This window comes from Schistocerca americana, chromosome 7, assembly GCF_021461395.2.
Source record: "Schistocerca americana isolate TAMUIC-IGC-003095 chromosome 7, iqSchAmer2.1, whole genome shotgun sequence".
In the NCBI taxonomy this organism is placed as follows: domain Eukaryota; kingdom Metazoa; phylum Arthropoda; class Insecta; order Orthoptera; family Acrididae; genus Schistocerca; species Schistocerca americana.
Genome location: NC_060125.1, coordinates 630913892 through 630939566, shown reverse-complemented (window position 1 = coordinate 630939566; position 25675 = coordinate 630913892). Strand labels below are relative to the sequence as shown.

General features: G+C 43.6%; 1 protein-coding gene across 1 annotated transcript in view; it reads left to right on the top strand.

Annotated features, from left to right (window-relative positions):
* Positions 1 to 10483, top strand: part of LOC124623155 (myrosinase 1-like) — a 37620-nt gene extending 27137 nt beyond the window's left edge. The window contains exons 4-5 of the mRNA XM_047148946.1: positions 6761 to 6929; positions 10359 to 10483. Of these exons, the coding sequence (XP_047004902.1) occupies positions 6761 to 6929; positions 10359 to 10483 (294 nt within the window). The remainder of the gene's footprint in view (positions 1 to 6760; positions 6930 to 10358) is intronic.
* The last annotated feature ends 15192 nt before the right edge of the window (positions 10484 to 25675 follow it).

Here is a 25675-nt window from a genome sequence, read left to right as displayed (position 1 = left end):
ATCATTGCCTTGAATTTCGATTTTGACATTCGTGCTTTTTTTTGTCGTGGAGAACCAGGAGTTTTCCAATGCATCGATTGGCGTTTAGTTTCGGGATCGTAAGTAAAAAACCACGATTCATCGCAAGTAATAACATTTTGTAAGAAGGTGGGATCACTTTCAATGTTTTCCAGGATGTCAGAACAAATCATTCTTCGGCGTTCCTTCTGTTCAATTGTGAGACACTTTGGAACCATTTTTGAACACACTTTGTTCATGTTGAAACTTTCATGAAGAATCTTCCTAACACTTTCCTTGTCAAGTCCTGTTAACTCAACACTGCTCTGATTGTTAAACGGCGATCTTGTCGAACAAGTTTACCGATTTTTTCAATGTTTGCATCAGTTTTTGCTGACAATGGTCTGCCAGTGCGAGTGTCATCACTGGTGTCTTCGCGGCCATCTTTAAATCGTTTAAACCACTCAAACACTTGTGTTCGCGATAAACAATCATCGCCGTACACTTGTTGTAACATTACAAACGTTTCACTTGCAGATTTTCCTAGTTTGAAACAAAATTTGATGTTAACACGCTGTTCTTTCTGTACACTCAACATTTTCCGACGCACAGACAAAACGTCAACTAGTTAAAACAGACGACACGGGCAGACTGAGTGCAGGAGGCAGATGAAACTCGAGCAGTAGGCGGAGCGAGAGTCACGTGACAGGCCACACGACTTTCAGCCTTATTGCATTCGTTTTATTGTTTCACCAGTACTAGTCCGGTTTTTTTCTAGCCACACCTCGTATGTTAGCACAGTGCGGCGAAATTTGGCGTTAATGGGCTGTGGCAACAGACGACCGATGCAAGTGCCTTTTCACGACACCGATGCAGCGCATCTACTGGGTTCGTGGCCATAGCGGTTGGACACTACACGAGTGTAAAACCGCGACCTGGTCAGATCAGTCCCGATTTCTATTGGTAAGAGCTGAAGGTAAGGTTTGAGTGTGGTGCAGACGCCACGAAGCCATGGATCCAAGTTATCAACAGGCCACTGAGCAAGCTAGTGGTGACAGCATGATGCTTTTGGTTGTGTTTACATGGAATATACTGGGTCCTCTGCTCCTGCTGAACTGATCATTGACTGGAAATGGGTAAGTTTGTGCTTCAAAACAACGATGGAATTTTTCTGGGTGACAATGTGCCATGTCATTAGGCCACAGTTGTTCAGGAATGGTTTGAGGAATGTTCTGGACATTTCGAGCGAATGATTCGGCCACCCACATCACCCGATGTGAAACACAGCGAACATTTGTGGGACATAGTCAAGAGATCAGTTAGTGGACGAAGTCCTGTGCCGGCAACACTTTCGCAATTGTGGACGGCTATAGAGACAGCATGGCCCAGTGTTTCCGCAGGGGACTTCCAACGACTTGTTTGTGCACCACGCCGGGCAAAAGGAGGTCCGACACAATATTACGTGGTGTCCCATGACTTTGTTCCCTTCAGTGTATTGTTAACGAAACGTGCGATGGTGCCGCATTTGCAGGACATTCTTATACGTCGTTGGGGCGATAAGTGGCTGAAAATGGCCGAAAAAGACACTGCGTCTGGTGTAACAAACTACTGGCCCAAGATGGAGCTTCTTGCAACCACCGATGAGGGATGAAGCTCTCTGGCAACCCTCTGGACAAGGCAGTGTTACTTGATACATGGCTCCCATCTCCAGCGACAGAATACAGAGGTGGGGGGGGGGGGGGGGGGGGGGGGATACGCAGGAGAGTAACGCGTAATTGAATCATGAATCTGCCGTCTCTTTCGGACAGTGTTACGGATCTAGTAATTTATTTTCATTTTCACAGATGTTATACGTGCAATGTATTGTGCTTGGTCACCAACGGCTTTTTTTAATCAACTGTCCATAACTCTTCCTAGCCGGATTTTTTTGTCTTTTTAAAACTTTTTAAAGCCCTTGTTAACTGGGACTTTCACAAATTTATTTTTGATCAGTTTGATATATTTTCAGTGCGGCGGTTTACTTCAGTCAGCTACAACACTGATGATTCAACATTGCTAAAACCACAACTCAGGCATTTATTGGTTTTTTGACTTAAGTTTGGACAATATATGGATCACGTACTGCAGAAGGGCAACCAGTCCGTAATTTATAAATTTCTATTTTTTGACGATTATGGTTCCGAGTGGATCAATGCATTGTTTACTGCAAAAAGGAAATCTGTTTGCATAAGAACACGTGTCTGAAAAAGGAGGAAAGACACTATACAGTGTATGACGAACTCATAAAAGAGTCCTCAAGAAACGATAACAAGTTCTCTACAGTTCAAATGAAGTTGACTTCTGCTATAGACTAAAGTTCCTTGTGGTCCACATTCTAAAAATAACCTGCCTGAGCGATGATTCGTATGGTAAAGTCGTTCCCAGAAGGGACTCACTATTTCAAAATATCATGTGACGACTTTTTCAGCTGAAAATCCCCATAGTGTTATGTGCAAGAAGAATATTGCTGGCTTGTCAATGGACACTTTTGGACTATGAAAAGCTGTGGAACATTGGAACTCCTTTCAAAGAAAGTCTATGTATCTCTACTGCCTATAAATAACTAAAAATGGATGATGCCATGAAGTCTTTGGTCTATATCCGTCAAGGCGTGATGCTGTTTTGGAATTCAGTCACATCATGGCCGGGAACGACGCTGTCTCGTGATGTACATAGAGATAACTGAATAATGCAACCGAGCTAAAAGTCAAATATTATTCAGCAATATGTAACACACAATGCTTCTTATTATTAAAGATATTTACATCTAGGTTGCTTGATTTGGGAGACGGGACCAAACATCGAGATCATTGGTCCCGTCGGATTGGGGAAGGAAGTCGGCCGTGCCCCTGCAAAGGAACTATCCCGCCATTTGCCTGTAGTGATTTAGGGAAGTCACCGAAAACATAAATCAGGTTTGAACCTTCGTCCTCGCGAATACGATTCCAGTGTGCTAACCGCTGCGTCACCTCACTCGCTATATTTATGTCTACAGTTACATTTTAGACAAGTAGCTCGTTGCTAAAATTAATATGACAATTCAGTGCACTGCAGAAGGGAAGCATTTACAACACAAATAAAGTCGTCCCCCTCTTTCCCCTTACGTCATACTTGACTTTTACATCTATATTATAAATAAGTATATCTACATCATGGAACCATAAATAGATGTTGATAGATAAATGACATTAACTCTCATTCAGCTGATTTTTCCTACTATAGAAATAGGAAATGTTGAGTTTGTGCTGGTCCCTTTCAGTGAGGATCTTTTTCCGACCACAACTGTGACGTCCTGTTTCGTGGCCACGTCTGTTACATCACTGCCTGGCACACACGTTGAACAGTTCGCCGCGAAATACCAACAAATCCAGCAACTTCACACGCCATATGGCCATGGGCACGGCCAAATGCCATTGTCGCATTTTGCCAATCTGCCACGTCATTGCCTTTACCCATATTTACGTACAGTGTTCGCATGAAACATAAAAATTTCACTGATCGCTGCTGCCTTATGCTCCCGTTGAGGCAGTACGCGAGTGGTTGAGCACATAACTAGATCGCTGAGCTATCTGTAAAAGTTAACAATTCATCTGTGTATGAGCAGGGGGTGACTAATTTTTAAAATCTTAAATAGGGCTGCGATTCAGAAAGTTTATAAATTTCAAGAGGTTAAAAAATCAGCCAACCAATTGAAAACCAAAGTTTTATTTAGCCTCTGACCTAAATTTCGATATTTATAAAAATATCTTCTTCAGAAGTAGTGGGTCCTAGATATGTATAAAAACGGTTACAAACTATTTTACATACATAACGAAATACGAATAATAGAAGAATATTTCTGAGGTAAACGTATTCACTTGTTACATCACAGCTGGCCGGTGTGGCCGAGCGGTTCTAGGCTCTTCAGTCCGGAACCGTGCTCGGGCACGGATGTGTGTGGTGTCCGTAGGTTAGTTGGGTTTAAGTAGTTCTAAGGGACTGATGATCTCATATATTAAGTCCCGTAGTGCTTAGAGCCATTTGAACCATTTGTTACATCACATGATGGTAAATTACATTAGCTCAAGCCGAGCGCCTCTTGTCATATATAAAATTGGTATTAAAGACAGAACCATCACATGCCATGGCTTACGACAGCAGCCAGATTACGCTCAGCGTACGCCAGGACAAATGCGCATACGTATTCGTTCGCTGTTAAAGGCTATTGCTTGCATAAAATTATAACAGGAATGCAAAATATCTGCATAACATAAGTATTGACCATTCCACAAAGGTCAACCGCTTAAAGATACAGGCTCAAGCGAAAAGGAAAATACACTCCTGGAAATTGAAATAAGAACACCGTGAATTCATTGTCCCAGGAAGGGGAAACTTTATTGACACATTCCTGGGGTCAGATACATCACATGATCACACTGACAGAACCACAGGCACATAGACACAGGCAACAGAGCATGCACAATGTCGGCACTAGTACAGTGTATATCCACCTTTCGCAGCAATGCAGGCTACTATTCTCCCATGGAGACGATCGTAGAGATGCTGGATGTAGTCCTGTGGAACGGCTTGCCATGCCATTTCCACCTGGCGCCTCAGTTGGACCAGCGTTCGTGGTGGACGTGAAAACCGCGTGAGACGACGCTTCATCCAGTCCCAAACATGCTCAATGGGGGACAGATCCGGAGATCTTGCTGGCCAGGGTAGTTGACTTACACCTTCTAGAGCACGCTGGGTGGCACGGGATACATGCGGACGTGCATTGCCCTGTTGGAACAGCAGGTTCCCTTTTCCAGTCTAGGAATGGTAGAACGATGGGTTCGATAACGGTTTGGATGTACCGTGCACTATTCAGCGTCCCCTCGACGATCACCAGTGGTGTACGGCCAGTGTAGGAGATCGCTCCCCACACCATGATGCCGGGTGTTGGCCCTGTGTGCCTCGGTCGTATGCAGTCCTGATTGTGGCGCTCACCTGCACGGCGCCAAACACGCATACGACCATCATTGGCACCAAGGCAGAAGCGACTCTCATCGCTGAAGACGACAGGTCTCCATTCGTCCCTCCATTCACGCCTGTCGCGACACCACTGGAGGCGGGCTGCACGATGTTGGGGCGTGAGCGGAAGACGGCCTAACGGTGTGCGGGACCGTAGCCCAGCTTCATGGAGACGGTTGCGAATGGTCCTCGCCGATACCCCAGGAGCAACAGTGTCCCTAATTTGCTGGGAAGTGGCGGTGCGCTCCCCTACGGCACTGCGTAGGATCCTACGGTCTTGGCGTGCATCCGTGCGTCGCTGCGGTCCGGTCCCAGGTCGACGGGCACGTGCACCTTCCGCCGACCACTGGCGACAACATCGATGTACTGTGGAGACCTCACGCCCCACGTGTTGAGCAATTCGGCGGTACGTCCACCCGGCCTCCCGCATGCCCACTATACGCCCTCGCTCAAAGTCCGTCAACTGCACATACGGTTCACGTCCACGCTGTCGCGGCATGCTACCAGTGTTAAAGACTGCGATGGAGCTCCGTATGCCACGGCAAACTGGCTGACACTGACGGTGGCGGTGCACAAATGCTGCGCAGCTAGCGCCATTTGACGGCCAACACCGCGGTTCCTGGTGTGTCCGCTGTGCCGTGCGTGTGATCATTGCTTGTACAGCCCTCTCGCAGTGTCCGGAGCAAGTATGGTGGGTCTGACACACCGGTGTCAATGTGTTCTTTTTTCCATTTCCAGGAGTGTACATGCGCGTAAGAACTATGCCTCCCTTGTGTGATGTAACAGATTTTACATTAGAGTAAGTATGAAAATTACTTCTACAAGGCTACTAATAATGCAATAAATTTGCAGGTATACATTAGGTATAAATCCTCAGTTCATTTGCTAACACAATAATACTGTACGTACATTCAGCGTCCAGAAGCTAGAGTTCTATTCACAAAGGACCACTGTCACAAATACATGGGGAGAAACAGCAAATATGAGATATAGCAAAGTCAGTAAGAAGATAAACTTCCGCTTAACACTGTGGAATGTTAAGCGATAATGAAAAATTGCAATACAGTGGGCGCAAGATACATGCTCGTAAGCATTGCGTCTTGCCGCTATTAAAAAACTTAATTTTACATTAAAACAGAATGACAATCTCTTATAGAAGGCTAGTAATAACTGCAATAATTTTATAGGTATACATTAAATATATAATTATCTGTAACATATTTATGTAGCAGAGTGATACTCCACGTAAATTTTGCGTGCAGAAGAAATAATTATATTGCAAAAAATTACTTTTGATACAAAAGTCGGAGGAAACAGTGAAATGTATAAAGTTACGAGAACAACATAAAAAATGAGAATCTTCTGCTTAATTGTACGGAGACTAAGGCAGAAAAATTGGAAAATACATTTTTTTGAAATACCAGCTTTGGGAAGAAGTGCTGAAAAGGCCACGAAAAATTGAACTGTGATACGAAATCTATGTAGCTCAACATTAGAGAGGAAGTACTTTTGAGGAAAAACGGCACATTCACAGATGGTAGCGGAGGTCGGTAAACACGTTTTATGACCGTGAGCAGCGGCTTACAGCCACCAAGGAAGTCTTGCTCGCGAGTTGTAACTGATTGTACAAAATGTTCAGAAGACAGTCAATCCTGCAGGACATATTTTTGTGTTGTGAGCTTACAGTTACAACCTGAGTCGTGCCAGCTGTCCCATTACGCGCCCGCAGGTGAAGCTGTGGCTGACCTTCAACGAGCCGGACATGTTCTCCAACGGCTACTCGTCGGCCACGGCCCTGGCGCCGGGCGTCGCCGACTACCTGCTGGCCAAGGCGGTGCTGCTGGCGCATGAGCGCGTCTACCGACTCTACGACCAGAGGTTCCACCCGACGCAGGGGGGTGAGCAATTCTGGAAACGTGCTACACTCCGCGACTTCGCTCTCTGAGAAAATGGGGAGGAGAGGGAGGGACGGGAGAGAGGGACACAAGAGACAATGGGGGGAACGGGGCACACAATGTTTGTGCAAAAACAACAGTCAAAGCAGTCAACACTGAGGCTGACAAGTGCAATACTACAGTCACTGCTGGTGGACAGCAGTACGTCAACAAAACATTTAAGTTATCTTTGGGACACAATACTGTATTAACGCAATTTCTAGGTATACAATGAAAAAGGTACAGTCAAAGTTATTAAAACTACTAAAACAGACGCCTTTGTTACTAACGGAAACAGAAAAAGTGAGTTGTTCTGAAAATTCCTGGCAGATTAAAACTGTGTGCTGGGCCGAGACTCGAACTCGGGAATTTGCCTTTCGCGGGCAAGTGCTCTACCAGCTTTTTTTTTTTTTTTTTTTTTTTTTTTTTAGAAATCTCAATTTCTTTTGTTCGTTGCATCTGCTCGCGCGGACGTCGTAAGACATCCGTTTAAGTTCGTTATTGATCCATTAACTCAGTTTTTTATTACAGAGGGTACCTGAACCCTCTGACCGAACACGCTGAGCTACCGTACCGGTGCCATCTGAGCTACCCAAGCACGACTCACGCCCGGTCCTCACAGCTTTACTTCTGCCAGTATCTCGTCTCCTACCTTCCAAACTTTACAGAAGCTCTCCTGCAAACCATGCAGAACTAGCACTCCTGGAAGAATGGATATTGGGGAGACATGGCTTAAGCCACAGCCTGGGGGATGTTTCCAGAATGACATTACCACTCTGCAGCGGAGTGTGCGCTGGTATGAAACTTCCTGGCAGATTAAAATTGTGTGCCGGGCCGAGACTCGAACTCGGAACTGCCAGGAAGTTTCATATTAGCGCACACTCCGCTGCAGAGTGAAAATGTCATTCTGAGTTGTTCTGTTATGAACCAGAAGTTCCCTCGCTTAGGTACCATTTAAAGATACACGAAGAAAATAGCCCTGTTAGACCGATTGCTAATTCTAGGCACCGCTCTTTGTGTAAAATTGCCAGAATGCTTGATAAAATATTAAAGGACGTTTATATCTTCAAGGATAATTTTTCAGTCAGTAAGATCTCAGCATGCTGTGAATCAAAGAGGGTGAACAAAAGCTGATAGGAAAATATGTTACAATAATCATATTACAACTTGATACACTCCCTTGTTACATAACCCATGGAATTGCAAAATACCTCATGCTTTAACATTTTCTCCATCAGTGCTGCAAGTGGCTTCAGATTCCTTAACCACTTCACAATACAATGATGATCACTACACACTGACGTGTCAAATATGAAAGTATTGTGTACAAATATAAACATAGCTATACTACGCCACTTACAAGTGTTCATGTTCATCACAAGCTTGCAACTGACAGAGAAGTGGTGTAAAGACAACGACGAGCCACTGGCACTGTGGCGGTTGACTGGATTATCGTCTTGTATATAGCGTGAAACATAGCTAACTAAATGCAGATAATTGGTAATATATTATTAAGAATCACTTTTATTTACATTATTATACAATCCAAATCAGGGAAATATAGATATTTTATATACGAGTACAATTAAACTATTTCCCATTGATAACTTTGTGGGATAAAATATGTATGACACACGTCAGAGAACAAGAATTAGGCTTGCAATATACTGAACGTGGAGGTGAGGTAAAAGAGAAATTCTTCCGGCAAGATGTCGGTGTTCTGGTGTACTACGTATCATGTTCATAATTTACGTCTGAATGCCCACAGTTATGTTTCGAATTTCTTATCGTAATGACTAGAAAATATATTTTGTTTTTCAGTATGACAATTTTTATTAAAACTGTTCTACATTTCGATGTATTTCTTAGAGTTACATTATTTCCTGTATAAATGGTTCAAATGGCTCTGAGTACTATGGGACTTGACATCTGTCATCAGTCCCCTAGAACTTAGAACTACTTAAACCTAACTAACCTAAGGACATCAAACACATCCATGCTCGAGGCAGGATTCGAACCTGCAACCGTAGCGGCCTGTGTAAATGCTAAGTAAGAATCAACATCATTTTAATTTCATTTGATGAGATATATCGTGATGAACATTGTTCCATTCTTATCGACATCGAGCTCCAGACACTGGCCAACATACGCGATGTAGACGAACATTGTAATTCCACGGTTAACATTATATAACGTTTTTAATTTTTAACTGTGATCTGCATATAATTTGTGTAAAGCATTGTTTTTGAAACATAAAAGAACGAAAACATAGATTGTGTAGCATTTATGATGAGAAATTCGAAACATAACTATGAATATGTAAATTATAAACATGTAACAGAATACATCAAAATACCGACATTCCACATGAAGAATTTCCTTTTATGTTCACGTCTACATTCACCATACTGCGAGCGCAATTCTTGTTCTCTAGCTTAACTCACACATATTTTATCCTACAAGATTATCAAAGGTACATACATTAATTATACATAATTTTTTTTATATTTTTCCGAGTTTGATTGTATAATAAAGTAAATAAAAAGGTCCTTAATAACGTATTACGAATTTATGGAATTAGGTGTATCTGTTTTGTGCTATTTGCAAGACGAGAATCCATTCAACTGCCACAGTGCCACCTGGTGGTCCCTGTGTTTACAACATTTCTGGGTCATTCGTCAGCTAGTGGTGGACATGAATACTTGCAATCGCCGAAATATAGTTATGTTTGTGTTTGGCCGGCCGGAGTGGTCGAGCAGTTCTAGGCGCTTCAGTCTGGAACCGCACGACCGCTACGGTCGCAGGTTCGAATCCTGCCTCGGGCATGATGTGTGTGGTGTCCTTAGGTTAGTTAGGTTTAAGTAGTTCTAAGTTCTAGGGGACTGATGACCTCAGAAGTTAAGTCCCATAGCACTCAGAGCCATTTGAATCATTTTTGTTTGTGTTCGTACGTAATACTTTTATAATTGCCATGCCGAAGTGTGGTGATCCTCATGGCAGCGTGAAGAATATAAGGAATGTTAGAGACTTGCAACACTGATGGACAATGTGTTAAAGCGTGAGATATGTTGCAGTTCCATAGGTTATGTAACGAGACATTTTATCAGTTTGTAATACGATTATTGCAAAATATATCCCTATCGGCTTCTGCTCATCACCTTGCAGATCCGATGATGGCAGCACAGCTCCGTCGAAACCAGTCACCCGATAAAATGCTTTTCTTTAGCGATGGCGGCTTTTGAAGTTTCTTTATGTATCACACGCTGCTGATAGTCCCCCCCGATTGACAACGTCAGGCATTTACAATTGATTATTTAACTTATTTTTTTTGTCGAGGTGACACCTGTAAGCAGTTCTTGTCAGTGTGACGCCCTTGTTTTGTCCGCGTTGCAGGCAGAGTGGGCATCACTCTCAACATCGACTGGTACGAGCCGCTGACGAGCAGCGCCGATGACGCCGAGGCGTCGGACCGCCAGCTGCAGTTTGAGGTAAGACGTCATCCGTCCATCGTCACCTAGCAACTTGCCGGGACAACATCCCCTCAGGAGGAAGCTGCTCACTACGTCTTTTGTTCACAAAACAGCTCTTCGAGCAGGTAGGAACAAAGGATACTGTCGTCGATGACGAGTTTATAAGAAACGGAACACAAGCGCGAATTGCACAGAGAGGGGGCAGAAAGTCGGCTGTGCCTTTTGCCTGGGCGATTTCAATCGCTGTTTGTTAAAAGAACGTAAATCCCTAAAATTCTGATTTTACTAGAGAGACAAAAAGATGTTTGCAGCAATACTTTGCATCTCTTAAAATTTTTCTTTTGGCCTACAACTCATTATTTAAACTATTTTCGTACTGTTTACATTAATTGAAGGACGACACAGAACCTTACTTTACGCTTGGACGTCCGCCCTTTTAACAAATACTGCTGTTTAATGAAATATGTTTGTTTGAAAAGTTACATAAACTACATTTTGCTGATAAAAATATAATGAACTCCGAAAAACACATTACAAAGTGAAAGCAGGTATTGTAAATGTATTTTGTAAATTAACATCTTATTTTTTCTTTAGAAAATAACCACACATAAAATTTAATTAAGTTGTACAAAGGAAAACACACAATGGCAATCAATATTATAATCAAATGAAAAATTATAAAAATGTTGAAGCCCTTCTATGAAACTTTTTAAAACATTCAAAAATTTTCTATGTGTTATGTCAATCATTTAACAGTAGCCAGCCGTGGTGGCCGTGCGGTTCTAGGCGCTTCAGTCTGGAACCGCGTGACCACTGCGGTCGCAGGTTCGAATCCTGCCTGGGGCATGGATGTGTGTGATGTCCTTAGGTTAGGTTAGTTAGGTTTAAGTAGTTCTAAGTTCTAGTGGACTGATGACCTTAGATGTTAAGTCCCATAGTGCTCAGAGCCATTTGAACCATTTAACAGTAAATATGTTTTTTATAAAGTGATGACCACTTTCGGTAGCTTAACTCTCATTTTCAGATCACACATAGTGTTATAAATGCAACTAGTAGTCAATGTCAGATATACTTAACCAGTATCAGGTAGACTTAGGAGGCCACTGTAAGCGTGGTTGAAACGTTGATTAATCCAGTGAAGTTTTTTGCGATGTGAAGCGGTACCATCCTCAGAAAACTTTTATGTCACCTGACTCAGGTCACGAAAGCCTACAGAATTATAAGTAGTTTCACTGAAAATGTAGACTTTTATTTTGCTAATCTGAGAATGTTAATACATTATTTCTTCATAAAAGTCATTGTATCTGTCTTCACTCTATGGGAGAATTTTCTTCATGTCATTGACTTTTCCTTTCTTCAATTACAGTTTTTCTTCTGGATACGGAACTGAATCTTGGAGACGGATCTTGATAGAATTGTGCCGAAGGATGAACGTGTTTTTTGCAGTTAACCCTCTGATGAAATGTCTTGTGAGAACTGTTCCTGGATGCACAAAATTGGGAAACTTAATAATTGCAGAGTGTACCATCTTAACCCGATCCTTGTATTTGCTCAGTAGGTACAGGACTTTTCGTATCGTACTTGTGCCACCAGTTCTTGTAATTGTACCTTACAGGACTGATTGTATCAACATCGATTACTGCGAATTTAAGAGAGGCGCTACTTTGCACTATCAGTTCAGTGAGTTGCCGAACTGAGTAAATTGTCAAGTTTTTGAGGGACCTCTTTATAACATCAAAAATTCGATCACAGTCCATGAAACTGTGAACTCTAATTAGGAAGAAATGCTCAGATTTCTTGAAGCGGTTTGTATCTCAACAAAAATTTTGAGATATTATGGCTTTTGTTCTGTCCAGAGCAACTGTCGGAGAATAAATCAATTTCCTCATACTGAGCTGAGACAGAATTCAACTAGTCTAAAAGGAAAAAGCATAGGTTATTAGCGCCCTTTTTTTGCCTGGGCTTCATGACAGATGCACATGACTGTTTTATTTGTTTTTATATTGTGTTTACAAAAAACGTTAAATGTTGGTTGCCTCAAATAAAACAATTCCTGGACAGGGATTTTGGGCACTCCTATACTTCGCACATAATCGCAAGGAGAGAGAAAACATTTTTATTTTTTTCAGGTTTTTCATCCGACCTGTCATGCTGCAAAGCACTGTAAAACTTCTTCTCTTGTAAACAGCGCCTCAGCAGCTGCTAAACGCCTTGCAGCGATGTAAGTATAGAGACTTTAGATTCAGGGCTGTTACCGTAAAGTCTGAGTATTCTGTCTCCTAACGCGCTTCTCATTCACAGCGAGGATTGAAAGAGATGCAGCTAAAGTTACTTCTTTTCTTTGTGTGCCCACCATTATGTGATACTTGAAGGAATTTTCTTTGCTTTGCTTCCCTGGATCGTTTCATGGTATTCTTATTTTCTGATGACTGGGTGTTGTGTGCTGTCCTTAGGTTAGTTAGGTTTAAGTAGTTCTAAGTTCTAGGGGACTGATGACCATTGATGTTAAGTCCCATAGTGCTCAGAGCCATTTTATTCTTATTTTCACATCTTCAATGACTCTTCGGATTTGTAGAAGTATGTCCTGTTCATTCTTTGAAGAATAGTTATTATAAAAGTTATTGAAGACACCCAGCCAATTCTGTTGAAAGATGACAGTATCAAAGCATTTTCTCTTACACCTAGAGTCAAGGTTATTATAATTAGCATCTGGATATAAGTAAGCTGTTGCTGCACACAAATTCCTCATCTTTTAATTTCTTGGCAAATTCTTTTGGTTTCACCATTAGGAGATGCTTCTCTGTTACTTAAACCACTGAAGCAGAGCTTCATCCACGCTGCTGCACTCATTTTTCGTAACTGCGTAATTTTGCATCCATTTTTTTTTAAACGCAGTAACAATATTATCCTTGTTCTTCCAAGTCGTTTGGACCGTGGAATTTAAGAGGGCAAAATGACGACACACGTCAACCTTTTTGACTCCATTTTCGATTTCATGAATCACTTTCACTTTTTCGTCCACCATTAAAATTTCTTTTATTGGCTATGCTGTTATAAAAAGGTTGTGTAAACTGACCTCAACTGTATTGGTGACGAGTGCAGTGATTGTTACCAGTACTGTAGTATGAATGCGCTAGGGTAACAATGAGACGAGGCGTCTACACTATATCTGTTGTTGACAGAAGGGCAGAGAGGGCAATGTGTCAGGTTGGCATATTACAACAACAGATTTCCTTCTACAGTATATCGACTCTTGATGCTAAATGAGATTGGAAGTGACGTTAAGTACGAGGCACATGCAAATTTGTCGTATTAAGCTAGGATGAGAAGTATGTTCCTTGCGAGGAATATGGTCGTACAACAGAAATCACGACGTTATAGCCTAGTTTTCATTGAAATTGATGTCGTTACAAGAAAGTTCAACTATATAAGGGGCGATCAAAAAGTTTCCGTTTGAGGACGTTGCTGCAGCGTGTATGTAACTTAGTGTGACTCCAATGCAGGTACACAAGCAGCAACATCCGGGAAAAGGTGTGCTGAAAAGCAATGCCTCAGAATCTTTTATGTCAAAATTCATAAAGCATTTTCAGTAAAACGTACGTTATTAACATTCTACATCTTTATTCTTCATGTCTACATATTTATTTCTCAACATAGTCACCCTGACGCAGAAGACATTTCTCGCGATGAGAGACCAGTGTGTTGTTAAGTCACTGTAGAACGTTTGTCCTTATGCAGGGAGCCACAAACTCACCTCTGCTTGCAACAGCTCAAAACTATGAAAATGGAGTTCTCGAACGTGTTCTCTAAGATATGGAAACAGATGAAAATCGGATGGGGCCAAGTCGGGGCGGTGTGGGAGAGGGCAAATGGCAGTGAACCCAAGGCGTCCGGTTGTTGGAGATGTCGCAGCCTTCCCGGGTAGTATGGGACTGGCGTGCTGAAGGAGGAGAGAGGGGGGGGGGGCTCCAAATGTGGACGAAATCTTCGAATAGGAAACTCGATAATACAACGCTGTTTCTCACGCACCGACATAGTTAAGTTACACGCAGCCATGTTACACGCTGCAGTAGAGGGCCTGCAAATATGCAAACATGAAGAATGTCGTTGTTGTGGTCTTCATTCCTATGACTGGTTTGATGCAGCTCTGCATGTTACTTTACCCTTTGCAAGCTACTGCAACCAACGTCTGCCTACTGTATTCATCTTTTGGTCTCTCTCTACGATTATTATTCCTCACACTTCCCTCAAATACTAAGCTGGTGATCCCCTAACGTTTCAGAATGCCCGAACAACCGATCCCTTCATCTAGTCAGGCTGCGCCACATATTTCGTTTCTTCCCAATTCTGTTCAGTAGCTCCTCATTCGTTAAGTGATCTACTCATATAATCTTCAGCATTCTTCTGTAGCACCATATATCTACATCTACATGATAACTCTGCAATTCACATTTAAGTGCTTGGCAGAGGGTTCATCGAACCACAATCATACTGTCTCTCTACCATTCCACTCCCGAACAGCGCGCGGGAAAAACGAACACCTAAACCTTTCTGTCCGAGCTCTGATTTCTCTTACATTATTTTGATGATCATTCCTACTTATGTAGGTTGGGCTGAACAAAATATTTTCGCATTCTGAAGAGAAAGTTGGTGACTGAAATTTCATAAATAGATCTCGCCGCGACGAAAAACGTCTTTGCTTTAATGACTTCCATCCCAACTCGCGTATCATATCTGCCACACTCTCTCCCCTATTACGTGATAATAGAAAACGAGCTCCCCATTTTTGCACCCTTTCGATGTCCTCCGTCAATCCCACCTGGTCAGGATCCCAAACCGCGCAGCAATTTTCTAACAGAGGTCGAAAGAGTGTAGTGTAAGCTGTCTCTTTAGTGGACTTGTTGCATCTTCTAAGTGTCCTGCCAATGAAACGCAATCTTAGGCTCACCTTCCCCACAATATTATCTGTGGTCTTTCCAACTGAAGTTGTTCGTAATTTTAACACCCAGGCACTTAGTTGAATTGACAGCCTTGAGAATTGTACTATTTATCGAGTAATCGAATTCCAACGGATTTCTTTGGAACTCATGTGGATCACCTCACACTTTTCGTTATTTAGCGTCAACTGCCACCTGCCACACCAACACCAATCTTTTCTAAATCGCTTTGCAACTGATACTGGTCTTCGGATGACCTTACTAGTCGGTAAATTACAGCATCATCTGCGAACAACCCAAGAGAGCTGCTCAGATTGTCACCCAGGTCATTTATATAGATCAGGAACAGCAGAGGTCCCAGTACGCTTCCCTGGGGAACACTTGATATCACTTCAGTTTTACTCGATGATTTTCCGTCTATTACTACGAGCTGCGACCTTCCTGACAGGAAATCACGAATCCAGTCCCACAACTGAGACGATACCCCATAGGCCCGCAGCTTGATTAGAAGTCGCTTGTGAGGAACGGTGTCAAAAGCTTCCCGGAAATCTAGAAATACGGAATCAACTTGAGATCCCCTGTCGATAGCGGCCATTACTTCGTGCGAATAAAGGTTGGTTGGTTGTTTTGGGGAAGGAGACCAGACAGCGAGGTCATCGGTCATTCTTCAAAAATGGTTCAAATGGCTCTGAGCACTATGGTACTTAATATCTGAGGTCATCAGTCCCCTAGAACGTAGAACTACTTAAACCTAACTAACCTAAGGACATCACACACATTCATGCCCGAGGCAGCATTCGAACCTGCGACCGTAGCGGTCGCGTGGCTCGAGACTGAAGCGCCGACACTCAGTCTTCCCTCGAACTATTCGCGACTGCATTAAGAAACGGGGGAGTGAGAAAGGTATACAAAGTACCCTCCACTACAAAGCACGCAACGTGACTTACGGAGTATACAGGTAGCTGTAGATTACTCACTCCTCAGTTTGCTAAATACTCTAGAATCTTATGGGACGGGAATGTGATATTAACAGTAACACCAGTTACTTGCTTTTGGGTGTATTATGTAGATTTATTTATTATTTATTTATTTCATTAACAGTACAGAGTAACCCACCGTCTTGAAATGTAAGGTGAGCCGTATGCTTCTGAATATAATAGCAAAGACTTCTCAGTGTTACAGTCTTGTTAGTATGCAGTTGTTAATGATTTTTTTAAAATAATATGATCAACATAATATATAAAGATTTTTCTGAGGTTATAGCGAATTGAATGCTTAACAATTGTTAAAATTGTTCCATGTAATTTGTTACTACACAGTTGTGAGAATATAATTTATACAATGCATATGTCCAAAAAAACAAAAAGAAAGATGTCCTCATATGCTGTCACAATGATTTGGTCGCGTTCCCATTCACTCTCGACTCGCACTTCCCGGAGGGAGCCGCCGGGGCTACCGCTGAACGCGGAGAATCACCTTTGTCGAGGTGTCAATGAAGAATCTCCACTGATCTTGTCCGGCGGAGGACTGCATGAATTCCTACAGCGAGAAAGTATAATAATCTGTCTCGATAGTGTTTCACTCTACAATTTCTGAACGAAAATCCGCCACGCTTCCCACTCGCCCACTTCTTCAGAATAAATTACCATTCTGCAAGAAACATCGTCAGATATCCTACGAAATTCGGCGTCCCAATAGCCTACCGGAGTTTAGGAGAGAGATAATTTCAGTATTTACCTGACAGCCTCGAGAGCAGCTGGTTCTGCTGCCAGTTTTGACATGCCGACTGAATTTGATCTCTCTGACGCCACCGTCGTTTCAACAGGCACTGCCGACTTCTTCGGGATTAACCACTACTCTTCCTCGCTGGTGACGTCCGGCAGCAGCGGCTCCGAACCCTCGAAGACTTACGACTCCGGTGTCGTGACTTCCATGTTCGAGGGATACCCCACCAGCTTCTGGATATCGGTAAGTTTGCTTGATATGAGGTATTTAAAAAAAAAAGATGATGTCCTATATTCTTACAGGAGATACAGCGTCCAGTCAAATTAATGTGACCACCACCTATGGTCGACGTCATCGTTCAATAAGCACTCATAGACGGCAGTTGGCAGCACTAGCAGTGGAGGGTATATAAAACGTGTCGGTTGGACTCGGAAAACAGTGCAGTCGTCGTAATGAGGAAAGGGGGCGATTTATCCGACGTCGAAAAGGACATGATCATTGGCTTGTGGCCAATGGGTTGAGACACTTCCGAATCAGCTATGTTTGTAAACTGTTCGCGTGCTTTCGTGGTTGAAGTATACCGTGCATGGTAAAATGCCGATATCCCCAGATGACGAGGATGAACGATGGTTGCAGAGATGTGTACGGGAGAAGATGCATGCAACTATTGAGCAACTGGCCGCCCAGATGACAACGACCGTTCAGCGAACATCGCTGCTTACGGGCCTCCGCAGCAGGCACCTGGCTCATCCGACCAGTGCGTCGACAACGAAGGCTGATTTGCATCACAATACCACAAATATACGTCCACAGAATCGCGACACGGGGCCTTTGTGATGAATCACGCTTTATGCCCCATGGGGCAGTTGGCTGCTGGCGTGCACAGCGTGAGACGTGTGAAAGTAAACACGATGCAACAACCGTAGAAAGGGTGCGAGGTACCGGGGCTAGCAGTGTATTTAACACTATATTCTTCTAGAATATTCGTATGGAAATGATGCTCTAAGCCCCCCTGCTCTAACTCCGACTTTTGCTGTTGCACATGGATTAAGAAGAAACGCGAACTGAATGTAATCGACCCTGCAAGTGGAGTAGAAAAGAGTTTGGCACCTGCAGTAATTTAATTGGATAGAAACTAATCTGATAAAGGAAAGTTTCATTATCGTAGTGAGGAATGAAAGGGTTGCTCTACCGATCTACAGAATGAAAGTTCTGTCCCAAATAACAATTTGATTTATTATGACTAAACTCAAAATAATAAACAAAACTCATGAAACATTTACAATACGTCAAATTTGATGCTCAAATAAACGCTGTGAGGGTGAAGTTGTCCATAAACCAGATTCTGACATTTATGACCAAGTGGTATGTAGAGCCAATTCCTTGCAACTCAAATCTTAATTAAGAGAAACACCCAGCCAACCCAACATTAATTGCTGCTACATTAGTGAGAACTCAGACATTGAACATCCAAGACAGAACCACATAAGAAAAGACGGGAACAGGCGCGCTCTGCTGAGCTCCAATTGTCACATAGCAAAATTCTCTAATCTTCCGGTGCTGCGGACATACATTACGAAGCTGTCTTCTTAACTGCAAGGACACCATCTGGCGTAACGGAGGCGATGACTGGTTGCTTCGATGTCCCGTCGTGGTGATGATAATGTCGCGAGTAAAGCCCGAAACAAATTATCCTGGTCTGGTTGTTCCAGACTAAAGACTTCCTAGCAATTCAAATGCGCCTCTGAGGGAGACGTAGAAGGCTCGTCACACAATCACTGACGGTACAGTGATTGATTTTAACAAGCGAAGTCACACAGTTAACTCCGATATAGTCGAGAGCCAAAAATGCTCAAGACGGACAACATAGGCCGCTTGTATGCAGAAGGCTCAATTGCCAACTGTACTCGGAAAGTTACGTTGAAGTCGAACAGTTACAATTAAATGAAAGTATATTAGACAGGCAACGGAAGGCAGGCTGTCTAGAGCAGTGAGAGCTCAGTCTTGTAACCTACTCCGACCGAAAGGCGAGAGCCGACTCCACCAAGAGCACACGTACAAGCCGAACACAGAAAATTCCCGCCCCCACCTCAGTGGCCGTGGTTAAACGTGCCAATGAAAAACTCGAAAACCGGTGGACAATTCCACTCCATAGCCGGAGCACTAGTATTCCATCAATGGAGACAGTTGGCGCCAATTTCTGCGCCGATTTTGCTACGCCACGGAGCTATCCCCTGATCAAGCCAGTCACAGTTATGATTTTGCAGAAAACGCGGGAATTTGCGCGCCAAGACTGCCTGGGAGCACAAGTCATTCCCACAGCTCTCTGGTAGCCCGTCAGAAAGCATTTTCATTAAGTTTCTGCGAAGTAACGGAATCTCTAACCCCAGCCGCTCCTTCAGGCCCCTGTGGGCGTGTCAGCGCCGCTCTGGGACGTCCGCGTGTGAAGGAATAGCAACTTTTCACTGCATGGGATTAGAGAGGAAAGTATACATATCTTCTGAGTTCTCAATACGAGCCTTGTAATGACAACACTCGGCTATACTTCCCCAAACAAATGGTTCAAATGGCTCTGAGCACTATGGGACTTAACAGCTGTGGTCATCAGTCCCCTAGAACTTAGAACTACTTAAACCTAACTAACCTAAGGACATCACACACATCCACGCCCGAGGCAGGATTCAAACCTGCGACCGTAGCGGTCGCAGACTGTAGCGCCTAGAACCGCTCGGCCACTCTGGCCGGCTATACTTCCCCAAATCGAATTACTCAGAGTAAGATATAAATATGAGAGGGGGCAAGTCACTGTGTGCATCATAAAGGCGTGCCACCTCTCAAGGTTACAAGCAGAAGGAGGCAACATGACGGTCTGGTTGGGTCATCTCGTCATTATGCAAGGCACAACGGATCAACACAGGTAAGCATTTATCCTTTGGGACTACGTCCACCCCTATACGCAGTCTATTTATCCACGGCACGATTGAATCTACCAGCAGGAGAATGCAACGTGTCACATAGCTCGTAGCTTACATGTGTAGCGCGAAGAGCAGCCTCGTTACAGGAGATTTAGGAGACATTCGCGCATGACTGTTTACAAGGCTATCGACGATTTGGAGATTACTACAGCCGATGGTGTTCGAGCTCAAGTTATATTACAGGGCGAAATTTTACACAGTCCAAAGTAGCCACCGTTACGACTGTTGATGATAAAATGATAAGAACAACACAAACACCCTGTCCCCAGGCAGAGAAAATCCCCAACCCGGCCGGGAATCGAACCAGGGACTGCAAAATCCAGAAGGAATAACGCTAGCCACTAGACCACGAGCTGTGGAGATTGGAGTACTCCAGCGTCTTCGTCTGGAGAAAACTCGGAGATGAGAGCATTCCATGGATTATCCAGCTGATAGCCACTGTCACGGTCCATTAGATTTCTCGCCCTCCGTATTTGAACGGATTCTTTTATAATGGAATCCCAAAAAGATGTTGCTATGGCCGAAATTAATGTCTGTCTTACTCTATCGAAATTCCGTTGGAGATACAATGTCCACAACTGCAGACTTGCTAGGTTGCAAAAGGCGAGTGCAACGTTTATTTTCTGAGCACTAAATGTCCAAATGTGTATGAAACCTTATGGGACTTAACCGCTAAGGTCATCAGTCCGTAAGCTTACACACTACTTCACCTAAATTATCCTAAGGACAAACACACACACCGCGGCTAATCCCGCGCGGCTTCTGGGCATTGTTCTTCCATTATTCGTGTTGTTTGCCCTTATAGGCCATATCCCACTGGCAAGGTATTTTGTAAATTCCCGCCATCCGCAACAACAAGTCTTCCTTCACTGATCCCAGCAGATGCGAAATCTTAGATGGTGGGAAGTAAATCATGTTCACCTGAAAATTACTAAGGATTCTTGCTATTTTGAAGGAAGTACGAGTATTTCCAACGAAGGGAAGAAAAGATAGGGATTTTCCTGACGCTGCCTCCTCTTTAGCTACTTCCGTGTTCTTGGATTTAGCTGAGAATGCCCTGTTAATTTTCCGGGCAGAGTATCCGTTGTCTCTGAACAATGTCTTTAGGCAAACTATCCCCATTCGCAAGCGTATTGGCACTGTGCACAAGGATTTTAAGCACACTCACAGTTTCGGATAGGTGATGGCAACTTGAAGAGTTTAAGAGCAAATCAGGTGAGTTGGCTTACAATAAATAGAATGTCTCAGAGAGCCGTCACGCTTCTGTCTAACCAAAACCTCCAAGAAAGAGAGATAACCATCTTCGTACAATTCCATAGTAAATGTAATGTTCTCGTGACAAGTTAAGATGATGTAGAAACTCTATCAACTTCTCTTCTCCGTTGGATCTCACCATGAAAGTATCATCCAAGTACCCCCTCAAAAAAAAAAAAGAAATATAGCGAGTTCAAGAATCGCTGATTCAAGAGTGTCCTTTCCTCAAAATCCTCCATAAAAAAAAAGTTTGTCACCAGAGGAGACAAGGGCGGCATATAACGACGACGTCAGTCTGTACAAAATATTATTGCGTAAACATTTTTAATTCGAATGGAAAATTTTAAATTTTACATTATTTACATTGTTCGCACTCCATGAAATCAAAAATTTGTTCTGATTTCATTGTAATACGGGAACGTTATTTGCGGAATGGTTGATGTTGGGCAGTTGTAGGTGCTATGTCTGACAACAAAGTCAGCGTCAGACGTCAAAGTGCAGAGGCAAATACAACCAATATGAAATGATGAACGAACATCAACAGAAAGATCACTGAGTATTGACAACTAAAACGGGCAATATCTCATCATGTATTTGTTTATAAGCATACTTTAGAGTTTGCTTTTTCAATGTTTCACCACAACTTCCACCCTCGAAGGACACCACTTCAGCAACAGCGTAGTGGTAAACGGAGAGTGCATTTGTTTGATACATGGTGTATCCGAACCTAGTGAGTTAACAGACACCCTCTGGGGGACTGCTGTCACTTATATAAACTCCGCTGCTTCTAACTCGTTGCAGGACATACCGTGGGGTCTGCGTAAGCTGCTCAACTGGCTGCACAAGTCATACCCCGGGTATCCGTTCTTTATCACCGAGAACGGATGGTCCGACCCGCCTGGAGTTCTGAACGACACAGCACGCATCCACTACTACAGGGTAAGCTGACCTTCTCTTTCTTCTCTGTAGCACGGACTGTAAAACATCTGGTGACAGCTTGATCCTTCTTTTCAGTATACTGCTGCCCTTCCAGTAGTTGCTGGTACAAATTGATGTTGTTAGACCAGGGTCGGCGACGGCACGCTAAGCTGCACGCGAGCCGAATGCGAGAGTCGCGTGAGGGCAGCAGAGAGGCTCCGCCCGTCTCGGCTTTGTTCGGCTCTTCTCGTAAGTGCTCGTTACTGCACGAGGTTTCATTTAGTACTACAGTGCGACGTTTTTCTGTCGGCAAAGATTTTTTTTCAATTCGACAGTATCTTGGTGTCAGGGCTGTTTGCCTTCACTATTTGTTCCCTACATAAAAGAAGTTCACAGCTTTTTGCACAAAATGAAGCATTCATTCGGATCCATACTGATTCCTGTAGAGGACAGTTTCCGACTGAGGAATGGAAATTGCTCCGCGATGGCAAAAGTCATGGGACAGCTCCTAATATCACGTCGGCCCTACTTTTGCACTGCGTAGTGCAGCAAGTCGACCTGGCATGGACTCGATAAGTCGTTGGAGGTCCCCTGCAGAAATATTGAGCCACGATGCCAGTATAACCATCCATAATCGCGAAGACACTGCGTGAAGAATTTGACAGAGCACTGAAAGACCAAAGTCGAAACAAGGCCCCGGGACTAGACAAAATTCTATTAGAATTACTGATAGCCTTTGGAGAGCCAGCCATGACAAAACTCTTGCATCTGGTGAGTAAGATTTATGAGACAGGTCAAATACCCTCAGACTTCAAAAAGAATTCAGGTGTTGACAGGTCTGAAAATTACTGAACTATCAGTTTAATAAGTCACGGTTGCAAAATATTAACACGAATTCTTTACAGAAGAATGGAAAAACTGGTAGAAGCCGACCTTGGGGAAGATCAGTTTGCATTCTGTACAAGTGTTGGAACACGCGAGGCAATACTGACCCTGCGAATAATCTTAGAAGATAGATTAAGAAAAGGCAAACCTACGTTTCTAGCATTTGTAGTCTCAGAGAAAGCTTTTGACAATGCTGACTGGGATACTCTCTTTCAAATTATGAAGGTGGCAGGGGTAAAATAGAGGAAGCGAAACACTATTTACAATTTGTAGATGTGCCAGATGGCAGAATAGTCGAGGGGCATGAAAGGGAAGCAGTGGTTGGGAAGGGAGTGAGATAAGGTTGTAACCTATGCCCAATGTTTTTCAATCTGTATATTGAGCAAGCAGTAAAGGAAACAAAAGAAAAATTCGGAGCAGGAATTAAAATCCATGGAGAAGAAATAAAAATTTGAGGTTCGCCTATGACATTGTAATTCTGGCAGAGACAGCGAAGGACCTAGAAGAGCAGTTGAGCGGAATGGACAGTGTCTTGAAAGGAGGATATAAGATGAACATCAACAAAAGCAAAACGAGGGTAGTGTAAGTGAAATTAAATCAGGTGATGTTGAGGGAATTAGATTATGAAATGAGACACTTAAAGTAGTACAGGAGTTTTCCTATTTGGGGAACAAAATAACTGATGATGGTGAAGTAGAGAGGTTATAAAATGTAAACTAGCAATGTCAAGGAAAGCGTTTCTGAAGAAGAGAAATCTGTTAACATCGAGTATAGATTTCAGCGTAAGTACGTCTGTTCTGAAAGTATTTGTATGGAGTGTAGCTATGTACGGAAGTCATACATGAGCGATAAATAGTTTAGACAACAAGAGAATAGAAGCTTTCGAAATGTGGTGCTACAGAAGAATGCTGAAGATAAGATGGGTAGATGACGTAACTAATGAGGAGGTACAGAAAAGAATTGGGGAGACGAGGAATTTGTGGCAGAACTTGACCAGAAGAAGGGATCGGTTGATAGGAGATATTGTGAGGCATCGAGAGATCACCAGTTTGGTACTGGAGGGCAGCGTGGAGGGTAAAAATCGTAGAGGGAGACCAAAAGATTCATACACTAAGCAGATTAAGAAGGGTTGTAGGTTGCATTACGTACCTGGAGATGAAGAAGCTTGCACAGGATAGAGTAGCATGGAGAGCTGCATCAAACCAGTCTCTGCACTGAAGAACACAACAACAACAATTGCGAAGATGCAGGATTTTGGACACGAACTGACCTCCCGATTATGTCCCATAAGTGTTTGATGGAATTTGTGTTGGGCCTTCTGAGTGACCAAATCATTCGCTAGAACTGTTCAAAACTTACTTCAAACCAATTGTAAAGAATTTTGTGCCAGTGACACGCCGCATTGGCTCAAATGGCTCTGAGCACTATGGGACTTAACATCTGAGGTCATCAGTCCACTAGAACTTAGAACTACTTAAACCTAACTAATCTAAGGACATGACACACATCCATGTCCGTAGCGGTCGCGCGGTTCCGGACTGTAGCGCCTAGAACCGCTCTGCCACTCCGGCCGGCAATGACCCACCTGTTCCACGTAAACACAGCCCATGTCATTACGGAGCCACCACCGGCTTGCACAGTGTCTTGTTGACAACCTGGATCCATGGCTTCGTGGGGCAGCGCCACACTCGAACCTTGTCATCAGCTGTTGCCAACCGAAATCGGGACTCATCCGTCCAAAACTAAGCTAAACTTCGCGCGAACACGGCGTGAAGGCACAAGGTACCAAGGGGCCGCCGTGTCATCCTCAACCCACAGGGGTCACTACATGCAAATACAGAGTTGCGTGTGGTCAGCAACCCGCCGTTTGTCAGCTTACGAGACTTCTCAATCAGGTATCTCCTCAGTTTGCCTCACAAGGGCTGAAAGCACCCCGCTTGCCAGCAGCGTTCGGCAGACCGGTTGGTGACCCACCCAGGTGCTAGCCCAGCCTGACAGCGCTTAACTCCGGTGCTGTGACGGTAACCGGTGTTAGCACTGCGCCAAGGCCGTACCCATCTGACCAGGCCACGGTTATCCTGTCGTCTAGGGCCCAGGAGAGGCGCCGCAGGCGATGTCGTGCTTGTAGGACAGACACCCACAGCGGTCGCCTGCTACCGTAGCCCCTTAACGCCAGATTTTGGCGCACTGCCGTAACGGATGCGTTCATCGTACGTCCGATATTAATTTCTGCGTAAAGTGACGGCCGTCGGCCACTGCATTGTCTGTGGTGAGAGGTAATGCCATGTAGTATTCAGGGCACACTTTTGACTGTGTTCATCTTGCAATGTTGAATCTCCTAGCGATTTCCGAAATGTCCCATGCGCCCTAGCTCCAACTGTGACTGCGTGTTGAAAGCGTGTATATTCTCGTCGTGCGGCCATACTCACATTGGAAACCTTTTCATACGAATCACATGAGCGCAAACGACAGCTCTGCCAATGGTCTGCCTTTTTATATCTCGTGTACGCAATACTATCGTCATTTGTATTTGCGCATATAGCTAT